Raw genomic sequence first — 12,175 nt, 5'->3', positions numbered from 1 at the left:
GCAGAGAATGGGGAAAAACAGTGATGGAAGCCAAGTTCTTTGTTTGTTACAAGCTCAGACACTGTGGGTTTGAGCCCATTCCCAGAATCCTCAAACACATCTCAACTGGTGCAGAAGTAAAGGGATGAGATCACAGAAATGGCAGTAAACAAGTGTGCACAGTTTCCGAGGACTCGGGGAGGATGAAGATTTGGAGCCTTACCAATCACATTGGGGGGGGGGGGGGCGGGGGGGGTTATTAATGGTATTTAGTTCCCCTCCCCTCCCCTTACATCTCTAGTGCACCCACAAAGCTGTTATTCCTTTAATCTGCTTATATAACATAATGACCTCAAAACCATTGCTTGGCAAATGGTTAATCTGGATTTACTTTGCCTTGGCACTCAGCTCACGTTTCTAGTCTGGTGTGCTCAGAAGCTCAGTTTCAATATGTCAGAGCACAGGAATCCCACTTATAACTTGACTTGCTAACATGGGCTGCTTTGTTCAAAATCAAAGCCTGCCATTTTGCACTGTGCCACTCTTTTACCCCCCTTCCTGGGTCTCTGCTGCCTTTTATTAAGGACTGCTGTTGGAAATTAAATCTGAGATGTCTTTTAGGAGGCTTTGCATTTTGCATTTTTGTTTATATATGAATGTAAAAGACCTGTGGTCCTGATAATGATAAACTGTGCTAACAGTGCAGCAGTTTTAATTCTAGTCTAGAGCTGATTTTGTGTGTGCTTTGATTTATTTCAGTGTAGCAAAGTTTCCAGGTTAATGATGTGTTTGCTCATTAGTGAGTACCATCGAAGCAATTTCCAAAAAACAATTACAAGTTAGAAAAGAACTACAGGGAGGAAATGATGTCACCAGGAAAGATGGATGCCCTACTCAAGAGCTCAGTCTTCACCCTGAGCAATCCCCAGCCTGTAGGCAATTCGGCAGCTCTTGGTGCAGGCGAAGCTGATTTTTGAAGATAGAAAGATTGGCAGCCAGATGGCGTCCAAGAAAAAGCCTGAGAATGAGAGAGGGCTTCACATTTGTTGCCAAAGAATGTGGTGGTAACAGTTAGCTTAGCAGGATTTTAGAAAAGGTTTGAATAGCTTTCTAAAAGAAAAGTCCATAAGCCATTATTAAAGTGGACTTGGGGAAAATCCACTGCTTATTTCTAGAATAAGCAGCATAAAATCTATTTTACTGTTTTGGGATCTTATCAGGTACTTGTAACCTGGATTGGGCACTGTTTGAATTGATGGACCTTTTGGTCTGACCCAGTATGGCAACACTTACGTTCTTAGGAGAAACTGGTAGCCCACGACACACATGGAACTGAAGCAGTGGAGGAGGACTGCATACATTTAACCCAGTTGGCAGTGGGTGTGGAGCATGCAGGTCCTGACTCGCAGGGTTCAGCTCCAACAGTGGGGGTACGAAAACAGATCTTTGGCAGTGGATGGAGGAGATGAAATCAGATTGGCAGCGGAGGGGTTTTTTTGTTTGTTTTTTTGTTACATTTGTACCCCGCGCTTTCCGACTCATGGCAGGCTCAATGTGGCTTACATATTGTATACAGGTACTTATTTGTACCTGGGGCAATGGGGGGTTAAGTGACTTGCCCAGAGTCACAAGGAGCTGCCTGTGCCTGAAGTGGGAATTGAACTCAGTTCCCCAGGACCAAAGTCCACCACCCTAACCACTAGGCCACTTCTCCACTGTGGTAAGCAGACCTGATTCAGCTGCTGGACGGTGGTCCTCTCTGTCTTCCATAAGTACAGCCTACTGAAACAAGGTCCGATGCTATGGTAGGATCTATGTCCTTTGGTCTTACAGCTTGGCCATTGAAAGAGCTTGGTTGAGACAAAAAGGTTATTCTGATTCGGTCATTTCTACCTTACTTAGATATGCTCTACATCCATGTCGTATGTTGAGGATTTGGAGGACATTCGAGGGCTGGTGTTCTGAGTGCGTACTTTCTCCCTTCTCTGCTCAGATTGCACACATCCTAACATTTCTTCAAACTTGTCTTCAGAAAGGATAGGCGTTGAATTCTGTAAAAGTTCAGTTTGTGTCTTTGGCCTGTTTCAGGGCCGACTAGATTCCCACTTCAGGCACAGGCACCTCCTTGTGACTCTGGGCAAGTCGCTTAACCCTCCATTGCCCCATGTAAGCCGCATTGAGCCTGCCATGAGTGGGAGAGCGCGGGGTACAAATGTAACAAAAAAAAAAAATATATATATATATCTCTTGCATTTCATCCAGATATCGTTCGATTCTTGCGAGGAGTGGGCCGCTTATTGCCACCCTTTCAAACACCATGTCTAGAGTGGAACCTTAATTTAGTCCTTCAGTCTCTTCAGAAGCCTCCTTTTGAGCTACTCCGGAAGGCCACCTTGAAAGATCTTATGTAGTAGTAGTAGTTATACTAAAGTCAGCGTTCTTGGTGGCTGTTTCATCAGCAGTTAGGGTTATGGAGCTTTAGGTTGTCTCTTGTGTTGGGAGCCTTTACTTTTTGGAGGCAGGGTCTCTCTGTGCATGATTCCTCCTTCCTTTTTGCTGAAAGTGGTATCAAAATTTCATCACAACCAGAATTTCATCTCGACCAATTTGTGGAGCTTCTGTCCTTTTGCAGAGAGGATGAAGAGGCTCAGTATTCTTCCTTACAGCTTCTTGATATGCTTAGAGTCCTCATTAGATATCTGGAAGTCACGATTTGAGTTTTGCAAATCGGACAGACTGTTCATTTTGGTAAACAAAGGCTTGACCTCATGGTTTCCAAACCCACAATTGCTCAATGGCTGAAGGAGACTATCGTGTTAGCTTATTTGCTTGCAGGAAGCAGGCTCTACAGGCCTTGTTGGCTCAGGAGGACTACAGTAATATCCTGGGCGGAGACAACCTTACTGTCTCCGGATATTTGCAAGGCAGCAATGTGGTTGATGCTTCATACCTTTGCCAAGTACAACAGAGTGGGCATTGTGGTGCACGTGGGGTGCCAATTTTGGGGCTTTGAGGTTTCTGAGATGTTGGTGCAAAGTAATGGATCATATAACGACTGTCACTTGCATGGTGCTTCCTGCATATCTCTTGTTCTGTACAAGTTGTCCAGAGAAGAGAGAGGTCCACACATTCGCTCATCTGGTTATTGTTAGGTTTTAACGAGTTGTTAAAGTTATTATGATTATTCTGAATTTATCTTTACTGCTTGTCTACGTAAATACTGAGGCACTGGACTGGATGCCAAGAGAGAGAACTGAAAACTGAACTGAGACATCTCTATCTCCACCTACTGTTGATGGACCAACTATCCCACAGGTTAAAATGAGGCCTGCCCCAGCCCCTGAACAGCAACAGCCTGCACTCCTCCTCCTCCCCCCACCTTCCGAAGGGAAGGATCCCTTCCCTTATGAACCCACTTATAGCCTCCTCCCCAGGCCTTCCGTATGATTGGTGGTATAGTGGCTAGGCGGGGTAGGAGCAATCCCACAGTTGCTCCTGCCCACGCTGGAGCCTTGGTTAGAATGGCTGCCAGGACCTCAAGTAGCAGTCTCATGAGACTGCTACTTGAGGTCTCGGTAGCCATTTTGGGTGTGGGCAGGAGCAATTGGGGTTCGCTCCTACCCTAGCCAGCCACTACATTACCAGTGAAATAGCCTGGGGGAGGGGGCGCTTCTTTTCTTTGGAGGGGGAGAGAGGGAGGGAGTGGGGGAAGCATGTTTCGGTTTTAGCCAAAAATGTGTTGTCATTTTTGGCCGAAACTGACCAAGGTTGGATACCAGTTTTGAGCTGGTCTCAGCACTGAAGCCGAAACTGAAATTCGGTCGACCTATACTGTTCATTCTGCTAATCAAGTTGTACAGAGGCTATAAAGCTGCTGCTTCTGTGCTTGCAGCTCAGTTTGCTCCAGATACTTAGATGATGAAAAAGTGGAATATCCAGAGGCTATAAGATCTCTGTAACTCCTACTGATTTTTTTTTCCCTGCTCTTTGAAGGAAGTCGCTTGTTACTTGCTCAGAGTATTGCAAAACTCAGTAATGTACTCATCCATCTAAGGTGCAGATGCAGAAAACATGTGTTAGGGCTGTGCCCTGAAGCTCAGCGCAGAGTTTCCTAATGCACATGTAAAAGAAAACATTGCTTCCTGATACAGTGAGGAAATAGAATGCAAATGGGCTGTGCGCAGAAAAGTGCATTATCATGGGAGAACATGCCAGATGCATGCTCACATGGGTCTTTGCTACTGGCAACTATATTTGGTGCCGAATCTAGTGTATCGTTCACACCAGTATGTTGAAAGTGCCAAGCATGAAACCACATTCAATTCTTTACCATTTTTTATTTGTCATTTTAAATATGCAGTGCTCAGTATGTGCTATTGTGCCAATTTACCATAGCTCACGGTGACAGCTTATGGCACAACAACCCTGAACCATCATAGTACCGAACCTGCCTGCCTTCTTAGTAAGATAATTCATTCAGTATAGGTGTAAATGTTACTTATCTTATCAGCAAATCAGTCCAGTGCTGGGTTGTGTGCTGCTGCTGATCGATTAACACCCATGTGTCAGTGCTCAGAAGTGCTTTAAAACCAAGCTGATATTCTCATAGTTGTTCCTGACATGGAGCCATGTTTCACCGTGACGGCGTCAGGAACAACTATAAGAATAGAAGCTTAGTTTTAAAGCACTTTTGAGCACTAATACATGGGTGTTGATCAGAAAAAAAAAATTAACCCAGCACTGGACTGATTGGCCAATAAGATAAGTGACAGTTACATCTATACTGACTCAATTATCTTACTAAAAAGGCAGGCAGGTTCGGTACTATGATGGTTCAGGGTTGTTGTGCCATAAGCTGTCATCGTGAACTACGGTAAATTGGCACAATAGCACATACTGAGCACTGCATATTTAAAGAGACAAAAAATGATAAAGAATTGAATGTGATTTTATGCTTGGTTCTTTCAACATACTAGTGTGAACGATATACTAGATTTGAAACTAATAACACCAGATAGCATTAATAGAACCCAAAATCACTCATTGGATATCAACTATATTTGATACCCAGGAAAATTGGAGATGACAGCGTATACAGGCATGTGTGTACTAGTATGCTATTCTGCATGTAAATAATGATAGAACTACAAAAAATGCACAGAATAGCATTCGAGCACAGGTGCAGATGTAAGCATGGGCAACTCCATGCTTTTTGCAAATATCAATTTGTCAGCAATGCAGCATTTCTTTATTCCTGCACATCACTCCGCTCCTCCTTTTCACAAAGCTAGAAAAAGGTGCAGGTCCGGTGTGCTTGTGTTAAAGCTTGAGCATAAAATGCTCTCTAGCACTGAACCACAGAATGAGCTCCTTGGACCTTGCGTTGAAGCCCAGCGTTGCACCCAGCCTTCTGCTCTTCTGTTCACTTCTCTGCATCTGTGCTGATCAACTAATATCCTCATTATCATGGGATTTAAAATGTGCTGTGCATACTTATCTCATTGGCAAAACTTGTTTTTACCATGGGCCCCCACAGAAATGTGCATTAAAACAGAGGTAATCTGTGCTGTTTGTTGCATTAGTTCTTAGTTGGTTAATGTGCTTTATCCAGCAGGTATTCTGAAAGATACCCAGTTAGGCCTCAACATGACCATTACAAATATTTTGTCATCAATCTACTTATGAAAACAAAGAATCGGGTCTGATCTTGGTGGTCATCAGGATTGTGGAGGTGGAACTGAAAGCAATTTTGGGTGGAATTGGAGTCAGTAAAAATGTACAGACTCCAACTCCAGCTTCAAAATAAAAACTTACAACAGTGTATTGCATTTTTTAAATTTGACAGCAGGTTCTTTGTTAAAACTTTAAATACGTTTTATGTATTAGTCCTAATTTTTGTACACAAAGAAATATCCTATATTTATGTAATGTAATCAAATTTCTTTTAACTTTACTGTAAATAGTAGGAGTCCGAGTCAGGTTTGGACAGTAGGAAAATGGAGTTGGAGTTGAAGATTTGGTGTATCGACTCCACAGACCTAGTGATGTTGCCTGTGAGGAACCAGAGCTCAGTGCAATGCTTATGATAAGATTGGTGACCAAGAAGTGGCACTGAGCACGGCTACTATTGCATCTTACAGGTTATGAAATCCTAATGGCATGAGGTAGTCATTAGGAAGGGTTCTTCCATTTTTAGTTATGTCATGCTTTGGGGAGAGGAATTGGGGCGGAAATATGAAAGCAGCCTAAAGACACATGCTTCCATTTTTCCTTGTATATCACATACAAACAGAATTTCACTTCTCTTCCTCCTTGCATAGGAGTTAAAATCCCAATTGCGTTAAATCAGATAAAATTAGTACAGTATCCAGAGTAGTTGTGCAATGGTTGCAAAGATTTGCTACTTCAGGAGCAAAATGAAAGTTTTACCTCACTGTTTTTCATGTAGCTTCTGTATTTATAATTAAAGGAGGTCTTTCCTAAACAAATTACCGCTGTCAAATACTTGGAGTGGAGGAGTAACCTAACGATAAGAGCAGTGGGCTGAGAACCGGGGGGGGGGGGGGGGGGGGCACTGTTCAAATCCCACTGCTGCTCCTTGGGTTTTTTGGGCAAGTCACTTAACCTTCCATTGCTCAGGTCCAAACATAGATTGTGAGCCTTCCAGAGAGAGAAAAATCCCTCCTGATTGTACCTGCCTTGAGCTACAACTGATAAAAGACATGAGCTAAATCCAAAACTCTTCTCTTCCTTAATAAAACTATTTATAACCTATTGATACTAATCCTGCTGTGGGTTATTTAATCTTGCCACAGGGTGGCAGTGGAGTTAAAGTCTAAGGGAAGCTGTAGAAAATTAGACTGCATGAAAAATGTAGCTCTCTAGAGCAGAGGTCCTCAAACCACAGCCCATAGAACTAATTTTTCTGGTCTGCCTTAAGGTTCCTGGCTGTGACTGAATCCAGCCTGTGGTGGAAGTGATATCTGTTTTTTTATTTATGTATTTATGACTTTTCTATCCTGCATTAGCCCGAGTAGAACTCAGATTCAATGTGGCTTACATAACAATTAGAAAAGCATGAACATGTTCAAAATATATTAACAGAAAGTAAAATACATCATAGAACGTGCAACAGCAGCAAAAGCAATCCGATAACGTGGGACAAGCTCAATAAACTCTTGTGTGACCACCCACTCTCCCAGTCAGTGATTTTTGTAGTATTCTAGATTGCCTTTCTCTTAAGTTTGAGGACCCCTGCCCAGGGTTGTTAAACACATGCTTGTGTTCTGTGTGCTGAATGACAACCTTATTTAAAAAAAGAAAGAAAACCCTTTATTTGTATAAGCAGAATAGAATTTAATATTGAGAGATCAGCAAGAAACACAGTGTTTGCCTAAAGAGCTGAAGGATTTACTGATGGCATGGAGATGAGAGAGTCACACGTTGATGTTTGGATTTCAGATTTATTACTTGCCTTGTACAAGTCCAAGCGCTAGGTGAGTTGCCTGCCCAGGAAGGCTTACAGTATGCGTCAATGGAGGGTGAATTGATTTGCAGGAGTCACAAGGAGAGTCGGTGGGAGCAGCAGAAGCTGAATCCTGGCTCCCCCTTTCCTACTGTGTTTATAACAAAGAACCATTCTGGATTTGTATGTGACATAGGAAGGTTGGCCATAGTTTGAGATATCACAAAAGCACCCTGACAATTAAAAAAAAGCCCAAGTCTGTCTATAGCATCAGCTGTAGAAATTTGAAGTCATTTAAAGAAGATGGTGTGAATATGTTCGCATGCAGTTGAATGAAAGGTAGGGAGGGGAGTCGGGTTAGTTTTAGGGAACATTTACCAACAAATTGTTGCAGTGAGTAATTTCTGCCACAGCATGTCCAGGCTACAAGGATATGGAAATTTTAAGACTTTTTTCCCCTTTTTGTTTTGTGCATGAACTGCTTCCACGGTTTTTTTTTTTTCTGTGAGTTGAAAGACTTGTTTTCAACATCCATGTTGACTTGCTTTCTTCTTGTAAAATCATGAAATCTTTCACACCTCAAATAGAAATGTTTTTCCTTTTTTCTTTTTCCTTGTATATTATCACACATGTACAGTGTATCCTGTTTCCAGCAGCTGAAAGCCCCAGCCCTATGTAGTGCATGATTGCATCAGATCTGATTTTTTTCCTGGATGTCCGTAATACGTTCTCTGTATTTTTTCCTCAAAGGGATGAAATCTACATTGCTCCATCTGGGGTGCAGAAGGAAAGAATACAGGTGAGTATATTGTTGGACAAACATGTTGCTTAAATGTAATCATTGCTTTGTAATACTCGCCTCCCTTTTTTATTTACATTTTTTCAGTACGTTTATGGAAATTTTGGCCCTCAAGCTGTATCAGGAACCGATGAATTGCTCTTACTGGCATCTAAGTGGAGCATTTGCTTTATGATGTCATGAGGGAAATAAAAGTAATCCAAGAGGGACTCTCAAATCCAATATATAAAGAATCCAGGGACCCTTTTACACTCGCACCAAAAAATTTCAAGTAACTCTTAATCTGAGTGTCGTAAAGTGGTCTATTGTCAATGAATAGAAACATCTCTGAGGGCTCTTTAATTTGGCTGTCATCAAATAGCTGTAAACATACACTTCACATACATTGTTTTTCAAGCATTTCAATTGTATGTTATGCTTTGAAATTAGCTCTTGAAGCAAACAACTTGTGGGTCAAAACACCAGTGGGGGTCAGTGCTTTGTGTCGAACATTTTTTCAAGTCTGTTATATAATGCATAGGGTTCCATGACTTTGTGACATTATTATTTTTTATTTCTAGAATAGCATTGGCTCACAAAAAGAATATTGACTTAACGAAACGAGAGACACTATGTAGACTGGTGACAGCAGCCTATAGCATTGAATCCTCTCTCGTCTCTTTAGCAAACGGAATTAGCTTGAACATGGACTTGGGGAGAGAGTCTGTATTAGTTTCATTAGTACTAAACGCTACCTTCTGTTGCTTCGATTGAACACTCTTGGCATGACCAGATCCCTTCTTGATTCATTTTCCTGTTTTCTGTCAGGCCAGGAACTTGCAATTCTCTTCTACAGAGATCCCCTGCAGCATTCCCCAAGGTTTAATTCTCACTGTTTTTTTGTATTCACATTTTTTCGTCTCCTCTTTTCATTACTCAAAGCTTTTGTTTTTCTGCCTTCTCTTATGCTGGTCACATCCAGCTGTTTATCTTTTGATCCATCTTCATCAGATATAAGTCCACTTTGATTCAGTGGCTGGCTGGTTTAGAGATCACTGTTTAAACTTAATCCCAAGAAGTCTGAAGCCTTATGGTTTGGCAGAAGGTACCTTCTAGCCCATACCAGCTCCAATGACTGAACATTTGTGCTCCCTTAATAAGTATCCGATTCCATACTGGATATTATATTGGATTCACATGTTAAATTTGCATCCATTTTGTCTCTGGTTCACTTGTCTTTTTTTCATTCAAGACCTATTTGAGCAGCGAAATTTTAGGCTAAGTCAGTCTGATGTTCATATCCTAATACGTACTCTGATAACTAGTCTAGATTACTGTAAATCTCTTTTGGCTGGAGTCAGCACATTTTCTATGAGGCGATTACAGGCCATTCAAGATGTAGCTATAAGGTGGTTGTGGAATGCAGGTAAATACGACCATGTTACACCTTTGCTCCATAGCTAACATTGGCTTCCAGTTTTCTCTAGAATCCAGTTTGATTCTTTCATACGTAAGTCTTTAGATAAAGGACTTTCATACTACTTAGCCAGCTTATTGATTTCCTCATACCTCATCACATCTAGTTAAATTTATCTTATTTTTGTTTATTGCGTACCAAACCCCAGCCTTGGCTGACCTCTAAAATCCGCTACCTACGTTCCTGTGCCCACTCCGCCGAACGCCTCTGGCTGAAATCTCGTGCTCTTGCTGACTTCATACACTTCAAGTTTATGCTGACCTCCTTCCAATCTGCTCTTTTGCCTGCCAAACAGAACTATTACATCCAGCTGACTAATTCTATCGGCTCAAACCCTCGACTTCTCTTCGCCACACTGAACTCTCTCCTCAAGGTGCCTCCATCTCCAACTCCCCCCTTACTATCTCCTCAGACCCTAGCTGAGTTCTTCCATGACAAGGTTCAGAAGATAAACCTTGAATTCTCAACCAAGCCACCCCCACCTCTCCCTCCCCTTGTCTGTTCCCCTAACTCCCCAACCCCTCCGTCCTTTCCTCCTTTCCCAAAATCACTGATGAGGAAACAACACATCTTCTCTCCTCCTCAAAACAAACTACCTGTTCCTCTGATCCCATTCCTACCCACCTTCTTAACACCATCTCTCCTACTCTCACCCCTTTTATCTGTCATATCCTCAATCTTTCACTTTCCACTGCGACTGTTCCTGATGCCTTCAAACATGCCGTGGTCACACCACTCCTTAAGAAGCCTTTACTTGACCCTACCTGTCCTTCCAACTATTGACCCATCTCCCTCCTCCCCTTCCTCTCCAAGGTACTTGAACGTGCTGTTCACTGCCGCTGTCTTGACTTTCTTTCATCTCAAACTGTTCTTGACCCACTCCAATCTGGCTTTTGCCCTCTTCATTCAACTGAAACTGCACTTACAAAAGTTTCCAACGACCTGTTACTGACCAAATCCAAAGGTCTCTATTCTATCCTCATCCTTCTCCATCTATCCGCCGCTTTTGACACTGTTGATCACAGCTTACTCCTTGATACGTTGTCTTCACTTGGATTCCAGGGCTCTGTTCTTTCCTGGTTCTCCTACCTCTCGCTTCGCACCTTTAGTGTACACTCTGGTGGATCCTCTTCCACTTCTATCCCACTACCAATCAGTGTACCTCAGGGTTCTGTTTTCGGTCCTCTCCTGTTCTCCATCTACACTCCTTCCCTTGGCTCTCTGATATCATCCCATGGCTCTCAATACCATCTCTACGCTGATGACTCCCAGATCTACCTCTCTACCCCCGAAATCTCAACCAGCATCCAGACCAATGTATCAGCCTGCTGATATCGCTGCCTGGATGTCTCAACGTCATCTGAAACTTAACACGGCCAAAACCAAGCTTCTCATCTTTCCCCCTAAACCCACCTCTCCTCTCCTCCCTTTCTCTATTTCTGTGGATGGCACTTTCATTCTCCCTGTCTCATCAGCTCATAACCTTGAGGTCATCTTCGACTCCTCTCTCTCCTTCTCTTGCCCTTTACCATTTTATCCCCACGTCTTTAATTCCCTTACCTCTTAGTTGTTCTGTCTGTTTGCCCTATTTAGATTGTGAGCTCTTTGAGCAGGGACTGTCTTTTCATGTATGGTGTACAGTGCTGCGTATGCCTTGTAGCGCTATAGAAGTGATAAGTAGTAGTGGTTTATTGCGTTTACCTTCTACCATTGATAGTCAGATTGGACACTACAAGATGTGCTGCTTTTATATGTTAAAGGGCCCCTTTATTAAAGAGCAGGTAAGTTTTTGCATTTACCACACATTTAACAGCAAAACTTAACATGTAATTAGTGTAAAGGCTGTGTGGTAACAGTGCCCAGAATGTCCCCTGCAGTTAATGCAGAAGAAGGTTCTTTACTGAACATTATAATTATTAGCAGTTAGCATGGATGCACTTATACCCACCCTGCAAAGATGCTAAGTACTGTACATAATCTGCAGTGTAACATAGTAAATGACAGCAGATAAAAGACCTGAACAGTCCTTCCAGTCAGCTCAAGAAGATAAACTCATTTTACATGGTGTGTGCTACTTTAAATGTATACCCAAGTTTGATTTGTCCCTGCCTTTCTTAGGGCACAGACCGTAAAAGTCTGCCCAGCACTGTTCCTGTACTTAATGTTCTGAAGCTAACGTCGAATCCCCTTAAACTTTACACTCCAGCCCATCCATATCTATTCAGCCATGATCAGGGCGCAGACCGTAGAAGTCTGCCCAGCATTGGTTTTACTCTCCAATTACCGGCATCACCACCCAATCTCCGCTAAGATTCCGTAGATCCATTCCTTCTATACATGATTCCTTTGTGTTTATCCCACGCAGGTTTGAATTCCTTTACTGTTTTCACCCTTCACCACCTCCTACGGGAGGGCATTCCACGTATCTACCACCCTTTACGTGATAAAATACTTCTTGACATTACTCCTGAGTCTG

General features: G+C 42.5%; 1 protein-coding gene across 2 annotated transcripts in view; it reads left to right on the top strand.

Moving 5' to 3' along the window:
• The window catches only part of APIP (APAF1 interacting protein), a 50,393-nt gene that overhangs the window by 21,209 nt on the left and 17,009 nt on the right, over nucleotides 1-12,175 (top strand). For both annotated transcript variants that reach the window (XM_030200792.1, XM_030200793.1), the window contains exon 3: nucleotides 8,195-8,243. In XM_030200792.1, coding sequence (XP_030056652.1) covers nucleotides 8,195-8,243 — 49 coding nt within the window. The remainder of the gene's footprint in view (nucleotides 1-8,194; nucleotides 8,244-12,175) is intronic.

This window comes from Microcaecilia unicolor, chromosome 4, assembly GCF_901765095.1.
Source record: "Microcaecilia unicolor chromosome 4, aMicUni1.1, whole genome shotgun sequence".
Classification (NCBI taxonomy): Eukaryota; Metazoa; Chordata; class Amphibia; order Gymnophiona; family Siphonopidae; genus Microcaecilia; species Microcaecilia unicolor.
This window is presented reverse-complemented; position numbering and strand designations above follow the sequence as displayed.